Source organism: Harpia harpyja, chromosome 6 (assembly GCF_026419915.1).
Source record: "Harpia harpyja isolate bHarHar1 chromosome 6, bHarHar1 primary haplotype, whole genome shotgun sequence".
NCBI classification, from domain to species: domain Eukaryota; kingdom Metazoa; phylum Chordata; class Aves; order Accipitriformes; family Accipitridae; genus Harpia; species Harpia harpyja.
The window spans coordinates 21,960,220-21,982,129 of record NC_068945.1 but is presented as its reverse complement, the minus strand read 5'-3'; the positions used below and the strand labels follow the sequence as shown (position 1 = coordinate 21,982,129).

General features: G+C 39.3%; 1 protein-coding gene across 5 annotated transcripts in view; it reads left to right on the top strand.

Moving 5' to 3' along the window:
* KIAA1549 (KIAA1549 ortholog) overlaps window positions 1–21,910 on the top strand; it is a 164,704-nt gene that overhangs the window by 122,413 nt on the left and 20,381 nt on the right. For 3 of the 5 annotated variants that reach the window (XM_052789778.1, XM_052789773.1, XM_052789775.1), the window contains exons 11-15: window positions 10,059–10,261; window positions 13,628–13,749; window positions 15,738–15,752; window positions 18,875–19,080; window positions 20,793–21,016. In XM_052789778.1, coding sequence (XP_052645738.1) covers window positions 10,059–10,261; window positions 13,628–13,749; window positions 15,738–15,752; window positions 18,875–19,080; window positions 20,793–21,016 — 770 coding nt within the window. The remainder of the gene's footprint in view (window positions 1–10,058; window positions 10,262–13,627; window positions 13,750–15,737; window positions 15,753–18,874; window positions 19,081–20,792; window positions 21,017–21,910) is intronic. The other 2 variants (XM_052789774.1, XM_052789776.1) reach the window with 1 other exon arrangement.

Here is a 21,910-nt window from a genome sequence, read left to right as displayed (position 1 = left end):
ACCTTCTCCTTGAGCGGTAGCACAGATAGTGCCAGAGCTGGAGGGCTGCCAATTTGCATCATGTGCCAGCAAACCTCAGCTAATGTGTAATCACCTGGGGACCATTACCAGCCCTTGCATGTCTGCTCTAATCTGCGCTGCTTCTGACAGCCAGCCAGACCTCCGTGTGTCACTCACAGTTACAGGTAATGAGTCATGCGTTCTGTAAGATGTCTGAGAGGGCCTTGTGTGGATTTTTATTTTTCCCCCCAAGCAGGGATATCTGATATCTGAATCTCATGTGTCAGGTGTAACTTTAGACCTCTGAATTGAGAGGTTAACTTATTATTGTGTATTCAGTAGACTACCTCTTGGATGTTCCCTGGATCAAAGAGGCCAGCCCTGCTGGAGGCTAAATACTAGGCTTCTGCTCCTGATATAAAGAATTCTTGTGATGTTTTGACATCCTGTAATGCTTTTGTTCATCTGTAAAATGTCGAGGCAACAGCTCTGCATTGCAGAATAATTCCAGTCAAAAGAGGCGCATGTTAAGAAAGGCAGCTGATGCCAATCTTATAAAAACTTCTTGAAAACTGACATGAGTTTCTGCAAGAGGTTCATGTCTGTGCCTACTGTTTGCATAAAAAATATCATTCATTTCTAATAGCAACCTTGACTAACTATCCAAAATGATGTCTTTTTGGAATTGGCATACAGGTTCTGCTTCAGAGTCAATAGCTGGATTCTAACAAGGAACACAATATTGAACGTGTTAATTACTTCTCAACAATACATTTCTCTGATGGCAATTCCTCTGCAAGACCTCTTTTGTAGGAACTCCTCTTCTGTAATGAGGATTAACTATTCACAGATTGTAGAAATGAAATACCACACTTAGATTTACTGTGTATACTGATAGATATAAAAAGTAAAATGTCTCCATCTGCTTTTTTACAAGCATTTGAGTAGCTGTCTTGAGGTCAAGACCAAAAGGCCAGCTAGCCCAGGTGCCACAAGCAAAAGCCTATAGAAGGGGAGAAGAACAGGGCAAGCACATGTGATGCTTTGCCTTGAGTAACTCTTCAGCCTCCAGTTATTTGTGTCGCAAGGACTTTCTCTAGAAGTGATGATATTTAGCAACCCTCAACAGATTTCTCTTCTGTTAACTTGTCCGGTCCTTCTAAACCCATCTGAGCTGCTGACAGGGACTTCCACAGCATGTTATATGAAGAACTATGTCATCAGCTCTGGGGCCCCCAACATAAGAAGGACATGGACTTGTTGGATCGAGTCCAGAGGAGGGCCACCAAGATGATCAGAGGACTGGAGCACCTCTCCTATAAAGACAGGCTGAGAGAGTTGGGGTTGTTCAGCCTGGAGAAGAGAAGGCTCCAGGGACACCTTAGAGCAGCCTTCCAGTACCTAAAGGTGGCCTACAGCAAAGCTTGGAGAGGGACCTTTTACAAGGGCATGTAGTGATAGGACAACTTTAAACTGAAAGAGGGTAGATTTAGATTAGATGTAAGGAAGCTCTTTACTGTGAGGGTGGTGCAGCAGTGGAAAAGGTTGCCCAGAGAGGTTGTGGCTGCCCCATCCCTGGCAGTGTTCCAGGCCAGGTTGGATGGTGCTTTGAGCAACCTGGTCTAGTGGAAGGTGTCCCTGCCCATTGCAGGGGGCTTGGAACTAGATGATCTTTAAGGTCCCTTCCAACCCAAACCATTCTATGAGTCTATGATTCTATCTTGTTTCATCTTGCTTTTTTCATGCCATCTCTTTGTCTTCTGTGATGCCCCCTAATCCTTGTATGGGACAGGACAATGAACAGCTGATTCCTAGGCACTTGCTCCTTGCCAATCCTGACTTTACAGATCTCTATCATCTCTATCATCTCTTTTTCCAGGCAGAGGAGTTCCAGTTTTCTTATTCCTTCGTTTGAACTGGCCTTTGAACCAACTGCTAGCCTTTGAAAAGGCTGAACATTTTCTAATTCTTTTCCATCCTTTTTGAGAGGGGGAGACCAGAACTGAATATGCTATTCAAAATGTAGGTGACCCATGGATTTATAGAGTGAGGTTTACATAGTGGCTACTTTTGAAAAGGAGTTAAACAAAAAGAAAAAGAATCCATTTTCAAAATACGGATAAACTTTATACCATCCTAAACATAATAGACCGCTGAGACTAGATCAATACTGGGGAAATAAATTGTGTCTTTCCTAACAAAAGCTGATAGAGAGTTTACTGTAGAATTTGGCTGTTTTGGGAACAAGGAAATGGGCCAACATCAAATCATTGTTGCCTAAGGTTTTAATGTGGCTACTCATTTGTAGCTTCATTTCAGCAAGCAGATTATTTCTGCAGTGTATGTGAATGTACTTTCTTTCTGTGTGCATTAAACCCTTTTTAGGTAAATAAATATGTTTAAGTCACTGAACCCAACAAAATACCAGCACAAAAATAAATGAAAATTGCTGACCTATGCTCTATCTTAAAAGTCTGTTAGCACTTTTTTTCATTATTTGCAGAGAGGAAGTGTTTCTGGACTGTGTTGTATATATGCTCTGTCCAGATGGTGAGAGACATGTTGTGAATGTATTCTTTTGCTTCACAAGTTGAGAAAAGAGTTTCCTTAATTTATAATTTTTTTTGGTGTGTTGTGCTACCTCTCTTAGAGGTTGCAGTTGATATTGGAGTTGTGTACGTGGCCTTGGAGGAGTAATTGTTTGACATAATTTATGGACAAAAGACTGGTGGAAGGAACTGAGACACAGGAGTGACCTGTCTATCCTATAAAGTTGGTGATCTTTTTCTAACTAACTCCTGACACTTTCATCCAACCAGTGTGCAAAGGACCTCACCAAACCATGATTAAGATAGTATCCACCCTGCGGCATTTCTGTCTGAGAGGGAAGGCTAAAACTGTGTGTGATGCAGACAGAAAATTCTGCCTGTTACAGCAGTTATCTCAGTAGCCTGTGGGCATATATGTACTCAGAGTTATGGGCTTTCAACAACATGATCCCTCTTGTATTTTGTGAAATTTACTGAGCTGTCACGGTAATATTAGTGTAGCAGGAAGAAATGCACAAAGGAGAAGAGGGATGATGAAAATCCACGAGAAGAATCTGTCTTAAGAAAATATTTCAGAACAGGTGTCTTGAGAATTTCAGGCTTTATAAAGTTTTGTAAGTTTGGGGGTTTCTTTCTTTGTTTTTAATCCTACTCCAGGAGCAAAATTCCTGAGGTGGTATTTTTTGTGGGATTCCTGCTTTACTTACTATTTGTATGGTGGCGAGCAGTAAACCACAGTTTTGACTTTTCAGAGGAGGGAAGGAGGACCAGAGGCTGTACCCTAGCTTCTTCTGGTTTTCTGTGCCAGCGCTGGCTATACTGTGCACTACTTTTCCCCAACTTGATGGTAGAAAGCCATGCAACTATAAGCATGTTTCTTCTCTGCAAGGACATGTTTGCTCAACTGCTTTACCTATTCCCAGTAATGGTGATAGTTGACAGAAGTGCTGTTATGATGACAAATGTGAGATGTAATTTGTATAAAGAGGTACTTGGTCCGATAAGAGAAAACGGGCAGCATTGTGTACATACAGCCGCCTTTTTAGCCCTCAGATCTCAAAATCCTGCTTCTTTTTGAGATGAGGCTTCCATAGAGGGTACAGGCTGTAACACCGCTGTAATGGGAGGGTGATGGCATCCCACCTAAGAGGCTATATAGTGAACTGCCATTTCACATACACTTCTTTTTGCATCCAAACACAGTAATAAGTGAAGGTATTTAAATTGAATTGGAGACATTTTTTGTTTTGGTGCTTAAAAACATTTCCTAAACCAGCAGCAGTGAAGGATCCCTCTGCACGTTTCTCAGTGATGCTTAGTATTTTTTTTTTTTTTAAAGTAGACCAGGAAAGAGTTTGTGCTTATGGCACAAGTTGGTTGCATCATATCCCATTTCATAGGGGAATTGTGTCAATGGTACAAAAAGATCTTGAGAAATACAAAAGAGTCTTTTTTCAGTATTTTGAGGGAGGCTATGGAGATGGAACTCTGCTTCTATGTGATCCTCTAATATGCTTTTTTCATCAACAAAGGTTTCTTGTGTCTTAACTCAGATATGCATTATTTTTATTGAATCGCATGTGTAATTTGTATGCATACTTTACAGGCAGTCCCTGGCTATGATCCCAAAGGGTTTTATGTTGAAGGACAGCAATGTAAACAAAAATACAGAGGGTATACTTATGTGGATAGGAGGTAGGAAAGATATTAGAAGAATGAGCTGAATAGGAAAATGAGGCTGAGAAAGGTGAACATGCCTCAGTACTTCTAAATTCTTATTTATGGGTAGATTGGTAGGTGGTTTAAATATCTCATGGAATGGTCACTGCAAACTATATGGATGAATGATCTTTGTGGGAGGAAGAAGTAGGTGACATCTTAGATGGGATAGTAGAAGCATGGGGAAAAAAATGGATTAAAATCAAGACCACCCCCGCAAGCACACTAGCAGCTGCAAATAATTGTCCTTAGTGGTGCATCATGAGGGTAATGCAGTGAATTCACACTTATGCTATGGTGCACTGGGAATACGGGGAAGGGTTTGGTGGTGTGAATCTCAGATTGTGGAAGGCAGTTTGTGATGTTTAATAGCTTTAAGCCGTCCTAAATCAGACTGACTTACATCTTCAACCCACATTTATTTTAAGAACACTGATTCTCATTGCCTTGCTGCATTTAAACCATAGACTTGAAAACATTTTTTTTTTTGTAAAGTTTCTTTATTCTGGGATTTTTGTAGCATTCCATGTGCTAGCATGTTAGTAAAGTCATAAGTCTTCAGGACTTATTTACAGGTATTCCTGCCCTGTTCATAGATTATGTACTAACACTAAAGTATTATTTTTGAAATCATGCTTAGCTCCTTTGTGTCCTTAGAAATGTATTTTAACAGCCTCTGCTCAATGCGTCTATCTCTAAAAGGAACAAGGCAAGACTGTGGTATAAAATCAACAGAAAATTGTCTTAATACATTATTCTTCATATTATGTCCAAATTCAAATGCTGTTTTTATGAACTACAGGAAGAACACTGAGTACCTGTATTTCTTCTCCTCTGCTTTCTGCTGAAATTATTCACTAACCTGTGTGTATGGTATTTGCTTTCTTGAGAAAACAGATTGTTGACATTCCTGGTGTGTCTCTGCATCTAGCAAAACAATATATTGGCAGCCATGTTACATTTCTGTGACTTGAACAGTACGGAAACTATTAGCTGCTTTCATGGAATAAGTCTTGACCAAGGTGCACAGACTTTGTAGGTTTCTGCAGAAATGATTTGATTTTTCTACAAATTGAGCTTCAAATACTTTTTTTTATTATTATTATTCAGTATGTAACAAAAGAATTAAAGCACTGTCTTGACTTACAATTTGAAATCATCTTCCCCTTAACTTTCAGTAGGTTCTGCATCTGTATAATAATGTAATGTCTTACAAATATGGTAATTTAGGCAAGTTCATTTTGGTGGTAAGCTTGAAAATAGTTTATCTTTTCCCTTTCAAAAATATAAAAAGATAAAACAAACAAAAACCTTCTCTAACAACTTGCATTTAAAACAAGAAATCCTTGCTAATACTGATTTTGTGCAGGCTTAGGTAAAGGCACTTGCGGCTGATAAAAAGAGGCTTAGTTTCAGCACCTGAACAGGTAGCGGTATCAGCACAAATGTACTCTTAAAAAGAGATCGTATTATTTCCTTGGTGGTGGTTAATTTATGAGTAGTAGATGGCTGATCCACACATGGTATTCTGACTACCTGTCCTAAGATGAGCAGAGGTTATCCAATGTGTTACACTATGTAACTTGCTATAAAGAAAAGGAAGAATGCGGCAGGTGGCACACAGAAATTCATAAGGAAATGTAGGAAACCTCTTCAGTCTGGAACGACGCTATTCATTCGTTCCGCTGAGTCTGTGATCTGACCGTCTAGTCTTGCAGAAAGCAGAGTTCTGTTTCAGTGTCCTTCAGACACTTTTCACTGGAAATGTAGGTTTTGGTTAGCATCAGTTCTCAGTTAAAGTCATAATGTTGCCATGGTCTAAGAGGTGAGCTATCAGAAGTGTAGATTTTTTTTTTTTTTTTTTTAAGAAAACAAAGTGGGTTTCTGTCAGTGTTGTTTCTGCAGTAGTAATCATATTAGTATTTCCTTTTCTCAAGTCATGGGTATTATTTTTAATAAGTCATTTTATAAATTTTTTTGTTGAGAACCATCTTTTCATATTCAGTCGGGTATCACGTTTTTTGTATATGTGTTTTCACATTATATTTTTCTACTATGTTTTTTCATTCATATGCACAAACATGCATATGTGCACATGTGTATAGTCTCTCACACTGTTCATATATTGGCTGGAGCTGCTAGTGACAACTTAAGCTTTTTTAGCAGGAGATATCTAGAAATGTTATTATTTGGCTGCACAGAACTCTGCAAGATTTGAATCATTCAGGCCAAAGATTTCCACTCAAGTATCAGTTTCATGCTGAATCTTTTTTTAAGATGGTAAGAAGAGCTTCTTCTTTCAAAGAATAAGGTGAAGAGAAAACAGCGTGCTCTGTCCAAATTTTAAAAATCGTTTTGGAGAAGCTCTAGTGCATATTCTCAGCCTTTGAGCATGCAGGGTAGGGAAGGAAAGGAAACGGAACCAAAAGGTTGTTTCATGTGAGGCAAATGCTTTTGGTGATTCTGTGGGGAATTGCCCATTTCTGACTAAGTTTTAAACCTTTGGGAAAATGTTTGTATGGGATTGACAGAGACTTGTTAGAGGTTTACCAATTAAATTCTCATAGGATTATACCTGTTCTGCGCATATAAGCTCTGTAGAGCTGTACATTAAAAGCTGAGAGGGTTTTTTTTCTCTGTTGCTGTACACAGAGGTTGTTATGAGGCCAGGTAAAGGAATAAGGAGCAATGAGCATCAGGTTCTTGGATAGTGTAAACTGGAACTGGCAGCTGGCAGGCAGAGGGAGACAGGGGCAAGAGGGTGGGATGGAGAGACTGGTTCTGCCTGGCAAGGAAGAGTAAGACCAGATGAGGAGTTTACCTGGCTGCAGCTTTAGGAAAATAGAGCCACAGGTTCTGTGGTGCCTGGGGTGAATGCTTCTTGAGGCCTGGGATGGTGATACCTGAGACTTGCTGGTCCTCTGTTGCCAGCAAACATCCATGAAATCCATTGGCAAAGTCTTAGCCAGCCTAGCTGCAGATGTGCGCAAAAGAATACATTCTTTCTCTTCTTAAATCCTCTCCTTGTTTCACTACACATTTGTCAGCTTCTGCATGAAATGAGGTGGGTATCCTGGTTCTACGAATAACATATTCTACCCAACTTTTACTAACGGCAGAAGGCCCAGCCTATGCCAAGGATCTAGCAGGGTGGGAGCGAGCAAGAGGGTTCCTATGGAAGAACTGAATTTATGATTTTGTAATTCAAGGTTCCATTGCAACGCCTATGCACGAGAGGATCCAGTTCCGATTGTTCAGACAATCTTAACTGTGCCATTTCTTACAGTCTGAGCGCTTGTCTTTGCAATACTAACAGTCTTTAATTCAGCTTCTGTGTGGTCTGTCTGCAGATAAACATTTGTGCGTACATATGCTGTGGTGTACATACATGTACACATAAATATATCTGTTCCCGTAACTGTGCTTAGACGAAAGGTTATGTTAGACTGCAGCTAGGAATAAGACTATTCGAAGTTAAAAGGTTAAAAATTTATATTTTTGCTTGTTGCTTTACTCCCCAGAGGATTTGCAAACCCAGTATGCCAGAGTTAACTCTAAGATATGTTGAAATGCATGCTTCAGACATGCAGCAATCTTAATAAAACCATACTAGTAATTCCAATATTACTAGAATGTTTGTCTCTTCAGTTGTCCTTGCCCACCCCACCTGTCACACTATTCAAAAAGCAGTAGGGACTCTGCAGGTCAAGTCAAGGGTGCTTAGGAAATGGTAGAGCACCACCAAATGTTTTTGTGAAAGAATTGTGCCCAGCACATGGTGAAGATTCTCATCATCTTTGGAGCAAAGGGGGCTGGAGGCAATGGAGGGGAATATAGTGCAATAGAGGAAGTGATCAGCAGCAGGGCTGTATAGGTATGAAGGTGGAGTATGAAAGGGTTAGAAGAAGGGAAACCACTGAAGGGATTCACAGGAGGTGTCCCACACGGGAATATCTTCAAAGGGAATAGATATAACGTCAAACAGATCAGAGGTGGAGGAGGGGTAGGTAACTAAGAGGAGTTTCAGTAATCGAAGTGCTGCAAGCCGGCATGATAATTCTGACAGCGGAAGTGAAAAGTTCTTCCTCAGAAGTATTGGAATGGGGAAGACATGGAGTTTTGGGGTGGTTTTTTTAAGTGAGCAAGGTCCTGAAGACAGTGATTCAACTCTGAAGGGGGAGAAGTTTGAGGAAAGGTTCACTAGGAGGCTATGACTCAAAAAATGGAGAAACCTTCACCTGGTCTAGCTTAACAGTGCCTTTTTGAATCAGTGGTTACAGTCGTTTACATAAATTCAGTAACTGAATCACCCATAATGCTGAATTGAAGGGACTGTCGTAAAGCCCAAGAAAAATGGAGTATAGTGGAAGACATCCAGATCTGTTCAAATAATAAGCTTACTCATTTTGTGAGAAATGAACTCCAAAATCTCAACCATTTAGATAGTTGTTGGCTTTTACAGGAGAGCTTTTATTGCCATCTACTGGTCTAAATAGGCAGTTTGCTCTACTATAACGTCCTTTCTAAGAACCATTTGGAAAATGTTTGCTTACTGAGAAAATATTTTGAAGATATTGTTTCAGAATATTCCATAGGCAAGCTTATCTTTGGCATGATATCAGACAAGTCTGTTTGTAGTTAGCTATGTTGGCATGCCAAACCTAATGAAAGGGGGTTCATTTAAACATCTGGAACCTGACGCACCCATAAACACACTCCAACACATTCTTCACTTTGCAGGAAATCAGCTCTAGGAACACACAGAGGGTTTTCTATGTGTGCTGTGCAGTGGGTATGTGTGCGTGCACTTTGAAAACTGGAGTTGTCAACATTTCTTTCTACTTTCAACTACCAACCTACATAAAATTGAGTGGGACTTGAAGAAAAACTATCTCTTAATTAGTTCTTCAGAATTTCTAAATCCAAAGCCCCCAAAAATCAGCAGGAGAGCTTGAAACTTGAAGGATTCATTGAATTAAGTCTGAATCAAGTCATTGACAAGGTGAGATTAGCTTTTTTATAAATACAGTTATGAAAATGAAAGGCCCAGTTCTGCGTCTTTCTCAAGCAAGATGCCCATTGAATCCATAATCCCTTAATAAGATCTCTCAGATAAGTATCTAATTTCTCTAAACTCCAAAGCCTTTTATATATTTTTCTGTCTATTCAGTATGAAATTCCTAAGAGCTAGATTTTCAGTTCTTTTCTGGAAGCATCTATGCTTGCTGAAAAGTCATTGCCAGTCTGCTGTATAACTTCAATCTGCAGAATGTTTATCTTTCATCAGATGAACTAGGTGTTTGTACAAGCACTCCCAGACTCTTGCAGATTTGGGGAGCTCAAAATGAGGAAGATCAGCAGTGATGTTACTCAAATTATTTGAACTCACTTCACTCATTTTGACTGGAAGAAATGGAAAGATAACCTGGCAGTGGTAACCATTTCAGTCAGTGCACAGGTGTCTATGGCCTTGCACCCACAAATACACAAAAAGCTCCTCACACAATGATTAAATCTGAAGAAATAGATGGAAAAGATGTAGCAGCAACAGAAGCCTATTTTTTTACCAGATTTGCTGATTTGCAGTTTTAAACTGCGTATCCTGCACTGAAGTAAGATGACAGAATCGTGGGGTTTATTTTTCTTTTCCCTGCAGCTTTCATGTTCATTCCTGACACTACCATAGCCTGACCATCCTCCTAGTGGCCATTGTTTGCAGATCTTAACCAAAGCCTTTGTACTGATTGTCACTCACGGTTCCTGTTTTTTGTCTTTGTTCTTCTCTCACAGCTACAAGCCCCCAGTGTGAAAGGCTTTGATTTTGCTAAGCAGCATCTGGGCCAGCACAATAAAGATGATGTCCTGATTATCCATGAGCCAGCTCCTTTACCAGGACCTATTAAGGATACTACCCCATCTGAAAATGGAGATGTGCCCAGCCCCAAATCCAAGACTTCCTCAAAGCCTTCAAAGACTGTTCGACACAGAGGAAGGTCAGTTCATAGACATAAAACAAATTGTAATAGATGACAGTTTATTAATGGCTGGCGATTATTGTATTTAAAAATATTTTGGTGGAAAGAACTGTTTCGAGCTCTTGGACTTGCATTTTCTAGTGGGCCATCAGAGTTATGCCTCACTACTCATTAGTACAAGGTTGTGAGAATTTACTGTCAGTTTTTCACTTAAAGGCAACATGCCCAGTTAAGAGGGGTATTTAAGACACTACTAGGTCGGCTGGAGTCAAGTCATTGCTTGTTTAGTGGAAACACAAAGTGTGTATTTTCTGATGCACTCTCTTTGTAGTGATCTCTAGCTACAAAGGCTACGGGTGGTTAAAAACAAATGAAAGCCATTGACGAATAGCAGTGTGTTTCAATAATATTAATAGCGATCAATGTATGTACGATAAGTTGGAATTTTCAGAAATAAGCAGTGTCTCCCAAAATTCAGAGAAGATGCATGAGTGGTTTTGTTTGTGGTAATGTGGTTGCTCTCATAGCAAACCAGCTTTGGTCAGGAATAGGAGTGATAATTTACAGCTGTGCAAGTGGAGAAGTGTCTGTCAACCTTCAGCAGTAATTTCTGAACTTTTTCCAATAAGCAAATTATGTGAATGTGTCTTGCTGGAAAGGATTGTGTTTGTAGGATAGGTGCTGTAACAGAGCTACGCAGTAAGGAAGGATCTGTGCATTAAAAAGGAAAAAAAGGGTAAGTGGGAAGGTAATAGGTGGGGAAAAAAATGGAGCCCTGAGGAGTGCTGTGATGAGTCGCAAACAGTTCCTCACTGCGGAGCTCCTCTGTGCTCCACTTCCCACTAATTCTTCTTCTTCTCCCCCCTTCTCATGTTTTTGCACTCCTTTGTCTCTAGTTCTGCATCCCCTGGTCTTTTATCTGTATGCTATTGCACAGTGGGAGGAAAAAAAAAAAACAACCAAGGGCAGAGTTGAATGAGCTTAGAAAGAAACTAATGGAGGTTCTTCCTGAGCTGCAGGTCTCTGCGACACAGCTTGCTCCTCTGCTCAACCTTCTGTGTTTCCTCTAAAGCCCCAGTTGTCCTAAGATCCTTGCTTCATCTTCCCCACGTGGGCTTTGTACAGTTGTTTCTACCTTCCCAGATGCTGAGCCTGTCTTCCTAACTCCCTATAGGCCCTGCAAGTAGTAGACTACCAGTGGTACAGTGGAAGGTAGGCAAAATTGGAAAATAATGGAAGAAAAATTAGCTAACTTGTTTCGGTGTGTCTTCAGTAAATTAAAACAAATTAATATAAATCAGAAGGACAAGTGTTTCTGTGTTTCTTTTAAAAAGTTCAAAAGTGGCCTAAGATAGAGATGATACTTAGGGGGAGGGGAAGGTATCTATATTCACATGCACATAGTATAAGAAGTAAATTTACACTTGAGGCTGTTACTGTATTTCATCTAGAATAATTCAGAAAATGAAGCAGGAAAAATTTTCAGAAGCCAACATTTTAATGCTTCCCCTGAAGACAATAATGAATCATTGATCGAATTTGGAACAAAGATATTTCTTTTTTTTAATAGCATCTAAATTCAAACACTTCAAAATGTTTTCAAAAGAGAATTTCCCTCTTCTCCCTCATCCTCCCTTAAGAGCAAATCTCCCTTTAGGCTTAACTATGGAGATGTTACCATCATCTCCCTAACATGCTGACATGGCCATGTCAGCTTGATATTTAAAACATTTATTCCCTGAGGCAGAAGCTGAAATGTGAAATGATAGCGTAGTGTGTTATGTTGGTTTTAGCTGTTTCCTGTTTTGTGAGGAAATACAGAACTCAGTTCATCAGAGTGCAATTCAGGACTGTATGTTGCATGCCAGGAAATATAGTGGTGATGTGAGTACACGTTCTGTATCTGTAAAAAACAACAAACAAGAAAAACAACTGAGTGCAGAAAGCACGACATCCTTAGGCTCCAGCTGAGAGTTGGACCTGTTGTTTTGGCTTGAGAGGATACAACTACATATTCCTCAGCACTTATAATGACTGATGGTGGCTCAGCACTGCTTATGTTCCAGTAACTTACTTAATGATAATTTAGATAGACTGAGGAAAGAGTATGAAGGAATACAAAGCAGAATGAGGTGAAACAGAAAGTCAGTAGCAGATCTGGAAAAAGAACTCCAGCTTTATACTCTGCTGAACCAAGACAAAGGTTATGGAGACAACAGCTCTGCCCACCCTCTCCACCTTAGAAAAGAGGAAGAGATGCAATAGTGCAAATCTGTAAGCTCATTGAGAACCATTTCTCCTTTTTTCCCTGCTTTTTTTTTTTTTTTAATTGGGATGTGACTTCCTAGTGTTACAGTCCTGCAGAAAAGAGTGAAAGACAGAGTTCAATTAACAGTGCATTGTTCGGGGAGGAGAAAGAGGGCAGTTGAATTCAGAGCATTGCCTGCTGCAAGGAGTAGTTTTAACTCTCAATGAACTTGTCTGGCTGGGTATAGTTATCTTAGTGTGTGGCAGGTTGATGTTTAGCCAAGAGCCTCAGTAACTAGTTCAGATTTTCATCTAGCCCAAGCAAATCTTGCACTTAACAAGGTTAATGCACAGACACATGCACACTTTCAGTGATTAACTCCCTGCAGGAACAGAGTATGAATTTTCACAAGACAAAATGGTCACTAGAGACATTATCACAAAGGCTGATCCCATGTGAAAAGGCAGGCTTTGGTGTCAGCTGGGCAGTGGTATATGCCATATATTTTTGCTATTTTTATACTATCTGAATAATTTTACAGCTGAAATATTCTGTTGGGGAGAATCACAGTATTTCTTTATATTTTTCTGTAATCACCTGCAAAAATTATGAACACTGAGATTGTAACCTGTAGGTAACAGATGTTTTTAAGAATCTCATGACTGCATGGGATAAATACATAAAAGTAGCATTTCTGAATGGCCTTACGTTTAACTAGTTAGGAAAATATTCAGATGGACTTGTAGTGTTAGCAAGAGAACACCAAGTTAGCAAGTCTGAATATCAGACTATTTATCTGAGCAGGTTTCTTATTTCTAATAGAATTCTTTTCTGTCTGAAAAGTAAACTGCTGTTTATGAATGCAGAGTTTTTTCTTGAAGTGTATTTTAAAGGAAAGATTAGTTAATAATCTCGTCACATGTGAATCCTGTTGCAGTCAGTTTTCACATCAACAACAGTAACATCATGACAATTAATATCTAACTGATAATTTATTATAAATTTACTTATAAACAGGAAAATATAAGCAGTCTTCACAAGATACTTTAGCACAGGATTCTTTGCATGTGAGAACTGTGCCCCTTTGCAAACTTATGTTACATGTTGGCTTGTTTGTTTTTTAATGTTCGTGGCAGAGTTTCTCCATCAGATGCTGACTCCACAGCAAGTGAACAATCCAGCGGGAGAGAGACAGGAGAAGAAACTGCAAGACCAACTGTTGCAAACGAGGGTAAACCACGCAGAGCAGTGAAGAAGGGTTTGTTACTTTTGGTGGTTTTTTTCTTGTGTGCGCAAGCAGTGCTTTGCTTAGGTTGAAGAGTTACTCTAGTGCTGTAACTTTTCTAAACTCATCTTTGGCTGTTAATTTTTCTGGTTTGTGTTGCAGAAAATTTTCTTCCTTTTTGGTTTAGTTTCTTCTGTTGAAACTGAAGAGCTACAATTCCTTTCATTCCAGCAAGTTTTTGAAACTAATGGCTTAGCAGGAATGAATCTTCCCTCCTTTTCTATCCCACACACCCCCAGCAAACCTCTTTCCAGTTAAGCCTAATCGTGGCTCTTGTGGTAGCAATCTTGCAGACAGTTGCATGGGCAGTAGAGGTCACAGCAGGACTTGATACAGCATGGGTATGTAACTATAACATCGAAAAAGTGAGACTAAAAAAAAGAGACTAGAGAGGTAAAAGTTTTACAAATAAGTTCTAATTCAGACATCAAAATTCCTTCATGATTGTGCTTTAGAAAGATGAAAATCCAGTGCTAATACATTAATAACAGTGAATTTTTTTTGTAAAGAACCATCTTCCTTCCAGTTAAAGTGCCACCATTTATCTTGGAGGTACCCCAAGATATATTTCTTTCCTCATTGAAAAGTTGATAAAACACTGCAAACCCACTTTCAGTTTTTAATTAAAACATTATTTTAAATTCTTTCCCTGTTTAAAAGTGTGCGGTTAACTGTGCCTACACAAACACTAAGTGTTTTTTCTGAGACCCTCTCGGGTTTAGATGGTTTGCTCCTTGCTTGAGGTTTTAGTTACCAGATCTTTGCCTTAAATCACAATATTCTTCCTAAAGAAAATTCTGATACTGAATATCTGGTGAAGTAGTTTGTGATATCCCCATCTGTTCTTAATACACGTGGCTTTGACGGCAGCAGAAACTGAGAAGAAGAAAATATTGACCACATTGTGAGCAGTCTCTTCGGTATATTGAATGTTTTTCCACATACTCCATGAAATACCAGCTGAGATGTAAAGATGCCTACTGAGAAATGCAGTGCCACTGAAATTCAGGTCATAGCAGACACTTTTCAGTTTTTACTTATGTTGAAGAAATGAGATTGAGGAATATGTAAGATAGTTTATATAAACTGCTAGTTCTTGGGTGGCTAAACAGCAAGTTAAATAATGTATGATTCTTAAACTTTCATAATGTGGACTACTCCTGGAAGAGCAAGGGTGATAGAGCAGGCTTTCCTCTGTAATGAACGTGTAAGAAAACAAAGCACAGGATCTACTAATGTGACTAGGAAGTTACACTTCCTAATAATTCAGCAGGCAGTGTATGTTATATGTGCTTTACACGATTTACAAAAAGAAGATACTGTACTGATGCTATATATGTTTTCACTGCCTTAGGTTTGCTCTAAGGACCAGAAATCATGTCCAAGTAAAAATGTAGGAAAACAGTTATGCTCATCTCACAACGGTTTATGAGTTGCTCCAACATATCTGACTTCAATTCTGTTGCCCTGATTTAGTGCTCTCCCATTTCTTCTTACCTGGGAACTCCATTTTTGTCTCTTCATTTTCCATCTGGCTTAAAACTTTATGTAAGGTTTAACATTAACATTCCTTTTGGTGTAGAAGTGTTAGCTATTGCTGCATCTGAATTATCTGGCAAAAGCAGCAAGGATATTGTGTAAAATGTGTCCTTTTTACCTATCATGCCTTTACTGGATCAAATATACATTTTTTCAGCATTTGGTGCCTCTAGTTTGGTAATCATAGGGACTGTTTTTAGCATTCAGAATTGGAGGCACTGTCTGAGGAGAGCTCTCTGTTAAACGGCAAGTGCTGCTCCCTTTTTGTGCAGCTGAGTCTTGGCAGTTTGATCCAAGTTCATGCATTTCATTCAAAAGTAAATGCAATCATCTTACTGCTGTGTTTTTTTCCACTTGCCATTCCAGCTGAATTATTTGTAATAATTACTGTGTTGTCTCTTCTTTTTCCTGTATGTTGTCAGGACCAAACAGAGTGGGTAAGTAACCAGAGCTGGTAGTTGAGTACAAATATGAATAGAGCTGCTGGGGTAGCTGCGATTATATCTTATGGGTGGAAGGATTTGTCTTCTGAGTCTCCAAAAACATAATTGCTTTGAGCTATTGAAGTATAAAAAAAATTCTCAGTAATACAAATTATAGTCATCCAATTTAGGCACATTTTTCTAGTTCCCTCCCAATTCTTTCAAATTATTGAGGAAAACATCACTGTGAAAGAAGCAAAACTGAGGCAGCTGTTGGTCCTGAAACTAGCTTTGTATAAACAAGTTAGAGATGTTGTTAGTGTCTTCACTGGAAGCCTGAGACAAACACAAGCTACCTGCAAGGAAGCACAAATACTTTCTCCTGAACTAGTGTTTTTCTGGTCAGGACTGAGACATAGAAAAGATGGGGCAGGAGAAAAGCTAACGGTGTCTTTGATAATGCATACCATATCTAGTGATAAATTAAGGACTTTATCCTCTGATAGCAGTTTCCATCATATAACAGTAGAGAAGGACGGATATAAGGCTGGCTACGATGCTTTCTATTGTTGGGTCTGTACAAGTAACTAATGAGAGTCATCAGCTGCATCCTGGGGACATAATCTATTGGGATACAAAGAAACTGTGTGAAATTTATCTGAAACTGCATCCTGTGGCATGATTCAAATACCAGTGGATCAGTGGAAGATTCCCATTAACTTTACCTGATTTTGGATTAGCTTTATGCACCTTGGTTGCTGTGTCTCTTGTTTTTATTTCAAGAGGGTGCAGTAAGCAATAGCCTTCCTCTGTCTCCAACTGTGTTGGTTTTCATATGAAATCATAGCTTCCTGCAGAGCAATTAATTTTCCTGATGTTTCAGTTCAATTAGTAGTTTCAACCAAGGGAACAGTGATGAACATTGATCCTGACATGTGACCTATATGGACTGGCTGTTGTTTAAACAAGTTCTGCCCAGTATTTGGGTATTAATTCCTCTCTATTATTTTTCAGCCTCAGCTGTCTAGTCTGAGATCAAAATTTCATTCATCTAGTGCCATCTGATAGCTTTATAAGGAAGATTTTCTAACCATGGACAATAGTGTAATATAAGAACTCTGCTCTGTCAAAACTTCTGAGGGAGCTCATCCATGTGTTGAGTTAGAAACCATTTCTCCTTTTGTTGTATGTGTACAGCACTGTGCAGTTCCCGGCTTTCTTACCTACTTCACTATACTTCCATCTTGGTTTGTATTTATAGACACATTCAGTGTATGCACGCAGAGGGGATTTAAAGGTCAGATGCAACTTATGGGGGTTTTTTGTGTGTGTGCATCTTTCCTGCAAAACAAAGTAACATATGATGTTACTGTATAGCCTTACCAAAAATTGACAGTGGGACTTTTGGACAGTTTTACAAAATGAGTTTAAGAACAGTTTCAGCTAAGAGGCCTCTGCCAAGCACTTGCTTATGTGTGCAGAAGGAAAGGTTATGGATGAAATTATAAAGATTCAGAGTGAATGCTCGGCATAATTGAATATATTGGACCTTGCTAACCAAGTAATATGAAAATGACCTTTAAATTTATGTTGGAGGTCAGTGAGCTTTGAGAGCTGCTTTTAGAATGGAAAGATTGGAAAAAACATAATGTATGGGGAAAATGGGAAAGATGGATGCAGAAATTCAGATTTCCGTTGCGTTGCAGGATCGCTCTGAGGGATTCACACTAACTACTTAATATATCTTGTGCCACTCTCTGTGAGAGGCAATGCTTGCATGCTTCTAAGAAACGCATGAAGATGGGGCTGTGAAGATGACAAATGGTGAAGATCATATAAATAGCTACAGGAGAGAGATGGATATATTTCATTTAGGCTCTGTGTCTTGCAAAACATATGGGACAGACCTTGACTGGAACTGTTTACCTTTTTAAGGACACTTATACAGGAAAGTCACATTTATAAATGATGCACGCGATTTATAAATGTGTATGTTTGGCAATGCATTGATCAAGTTTGAGAAATATGAAAAATAAGAATTTTGCTTAGCTTGTGGCCAGATTGCTTTCCAGCCCAAAAGTAATGTGCTGTGAATATAATAAAGTGTACCATTCCTTCCTTCTCCTGCTCCCTTTTTGAGCTAGAAGAGGGAAGCAAAGGAGCAAGTCATCTACTGTGATCTTCTACAGAAGATAGTATTCTCTTATTGCTTATATTTCATGGTGAAAAGCAGTTTGAGAATTTGCAGTGTTACCATCTGAACAAGACAAAAGATTATTTTCCAAGTCTTCAACAGTTTTTGCAAGCCTAATCCACATAACAGTTCCTGTTGTAGGCCTAACTCCAGCCAAATATACTTAAATGTGTGCTTAACTGCAAACCAGTGGGGTGATCCTACACATTTCAAGTCTTTTGAGGGATATGACCCATTTCTTTTGAAGTGATTAACTGTTGGCAGGACCAGAGCTGCAACTTTTATGTGTATTGGTTTCCATAATGTCTTTTGCTGATTGTATTTGAGTTGATTTAACCTCTTCAACAAATTACAACATGGCAATATTTGTGCAGCTTGCTTATTACTATGTGAACTGTTGATCCTGTCACAGAGAAGAAAACAGTGCTTTAAAAGCTTTAATCAGTAAAATGTCTGTAAAAGTCTTTGTGGTTTTTGTGGATTTCTAAGGGTTTTTTGTTTTGTTCATATATCACTCCTATCAGTTAAGAACTGCATTTTGCAGTGAGACATCTTCTATTGCTCTTTGAACCTCCATTTAAGGAATTTGCATCTCCTTAAGTACTGGTAAGAGGAACCATTAGCAGTATGTACTTGAACTGCTTTTTATGAAGTAAAGTAGATTGAGATTTTGGGGGTTTACAAATGCCAAGAGCTTGATTTACAGAAATAAAGAATGACAGCTCACCTTCTGGAAATATAATGGAAAAATGTTTATAATTTGCAAACCACTGGGTAAACTTGTTGTACACTAAATGTGAATCAGCTGGAAGGCCTATAGTGCAAATTAAAAACAGATGGAAAACATGGCATAGTCTTGTAGCATAGCATCTGTAGAGCTTAACGTTTGACTGAGATAACCCTAGCAGCACTACTTTACTCTGTATTTGTTCTGGTGATTTAGGACCTCCTCAGACCAGCAGTGGAAACGAGCAACACTCCTCAGCCTCTATCTTCGAACATGTGGATAGGATGTCGCGTTCCTCAGATGCCAGCAGACGGGTCCCAAGCAAGATCCAGCTGATTGCTATGCAACCAATGGCAGCACCTCCGGTTCAGAACTCGGTGCTTTCTGATCGAGTAGCAGAGACCAACAAAATTAATAAAGAGGTATTTTTAAAGGGCTTTGAATGTTTGTGGAGGACTGTATGCCCAGCCAAGAGAGAATTGAAGAGTATCCAGTTTCTTGCTATCAGTTCCTCGTTGGTTCCTAAGGAGTTGAATTTTGACAAGGTACAGGAACAATCCTGTTTCCGTCCAGGGAGATAATCTGACCTGTTTTTAAGAGATGCTTAAACCAAAACTTAAACACTGAGACAGGAGCAAATTTGAAGGTCAGGATACCTTGTGTTACAACCCTTTTGCTCATCAGCAGAACATGACTTATGAGAGTTGTGTTAATTAATGAGAATTGGAACATCTGGTCCACCTTGGTTTTCATTCTACACCATTCTTTTGACTTTTCAGCAGCTCAGGATGTGGGTTATATAAACAAGTTATCTCAAGACATTCTGGGGTGTGAATTTGCAGCACATTCATTGCTTCCAACTTCTGATGTGTTTATCTGACAGTAAACATACAGAAACTTCCTGCTTTCTCTGAGGCTTAGGTTACTGTAAGCAGAATACGAGCATGCCTGGGGGAGAGAAGGTAATGTGCTGTAAAATCACATCATACGCTGCCTGACAGTACCATGTACCTGCATCCTGGTTTTGTACTGGGTGTAAGATGGCCTCTTCTCATAGTTCAGAGTGGAAGATTACTGAAACCTTTAACTTAACGGTATTAAGATGCTATGTTTCTAAGTACCTTACAGAAGAGAGGTAAATACATATATCTGGTATACATAGGCAAGAGGATTATATGGGCAGAAGACATATAATTCTAACTATAAATGTAAAGATTTAAGTCTGGCTTATGTCCCTTTTATGCTTTTGGGGGATTTTCATGAGAGAATACGCAAAAATCAATTTTTATTTGGTTTTTAATTTGCTGCTGCAGATGTGTTCCAGAATTAGTCCAGCACAGGCAGAGCAGCTGTTGCTACCTGATCTGGTGCCCAAGTGTTTTCCATTGATAAGAATTATTTCAGTGAGTGTTGGGCCAGGACTTGAAAATATGGTGTTACAATAGCTTTCCCCATATGATGAGATGCACTCCAGGGAATTTGAAAAAAACGTGGGAGAGGGCATGAAAACTCAGCCTGCACGAAGACATAGAGCTGATAATGCCATGTTCATCTAGGGACATGGGTCCTTGTATTGCTGCTACATTTCTGCATAGCTTATGGCAGCCTCTCGTGCTCGGCAGAGGCACCAAGTTATGAGCTCAATTAGCTTTTTAAGTTCTTGCTTCTTACCTGATGAAGGTCAGTAAAGGGAATGGGTGACAGAGTTCAACACTATTGATCAAATGTATCTTTGTTTGACAAGCAAAGGTAGATATAGCTTGTACTGCTTAGTCTTATTTTGTCGGGGCAGTGTCACTACTGGCAGACAGAAGGAGTTTTTTGTGTTCCTCCTGCCTTTTGTTAACAAACTACCACCTCTCACTAATTGCACCTGCTGTGCTGGCAATCATATTGTGTATAATAGTACATCTACCTGGGGAGACAATAAGGATACTGCAAAATACCCAAGAAAGAAAGAAAGTGTGTTTTCAAATTGTGTGACTTATTTTAATCCTTCAGAGATTTGGGGGAGGGAGGGAGGGGCAGGCGGGGAGGTGAGGAGAGGTTTACAGAAGAGCAGCAAAAAGTTCTGTTTGCAAAAACTACAAATGAAAAATGCAGTTGATTTTTTTTTTTTCCCTCCTTCTTTAAGATACAAACAGCCCTGAGGCATAAATCTGAGATTGAGCATCACCGCAATAAGATTCGTCTTCGCGCCAAACGCAAAGGGCACTATGAATTTCCAGTGGTGGACGATGTGGTGGTGGTTGACTCCAAAGAACAGCACAGAATATATCGCAAGGCACAGATGCAGATTGACAAGATCTTGGACCCTGGAGGCAGTGTGCCTACTGTCTTCATAGAGCCCAGGAAGAGGTAGGGATTTCAAAGATGCGAAAGAACAATTTTCTTTTAGAGTCAAAGTCCAAAGATGTCCAAAGTACATCAAACCTGTGCTTCTAAACTTTCAGAGCTTAAAATCATTTTGATCACTAGTTGAATTTGAGTTATCTAGGTGAAAAGGTTTGGGTTCTTCTAAACATTTTTATTTATTTCAGTATATGCCAGTATGTTTTGTTTTCGAATTTTTCTTTTACAAGTTCTCAGCAGTGAATTCTCAATAAATAAGCCCAAATGTATGAAAACTGTCTTAAAACAATTTAGTATTTCCTCTGCTATTTGTTTGAATAATTCCCGCGTCGTGTAGAAGGATCAAAATTGCGATATAAGCACTAAAAAAAGATACACGGAAAATATTACCTGCAAGAAATAATATTTTTATAAAGGGGGGAAAAGATGCAAAATAAGGAAACCCTTGAACAACATAAAAAGCATGAAGATTCTGAATTTTAAAGGCAAATTCACAAATCAATGAGATAACCTTTTACATATTCCCTCTGGGTAATGAGGCATATTTGTCAGCCTCACAGATCTTCTTTCCTGGCCTTGTATTTTCAGAGAAAGTCCTCCCTGGGCTCTGTTTAGGGCTTATGAATACTGGCAATTTGTTCCCGGAGCACTGGTACCCTGTGACTGCTTCTGCACTGATAGAAAGTAGATTTTTCTCCAGCTACATGGGTTCCTCAGCTGGTTTGCCTGGTATGGTTAAACCCAACATGCCAAGCACAAAGCCATGTTGACAGCATGGTCATTCTGCTACTGCAGATGTGTCAGACACTGGTCTGGGGGGCCTGGAGAAGCACTGGGCATTGGGCTGGAGCACGGACAACTTTGAAGGATGAATGTAGAAGGGAGGTGACACTAGAAAGA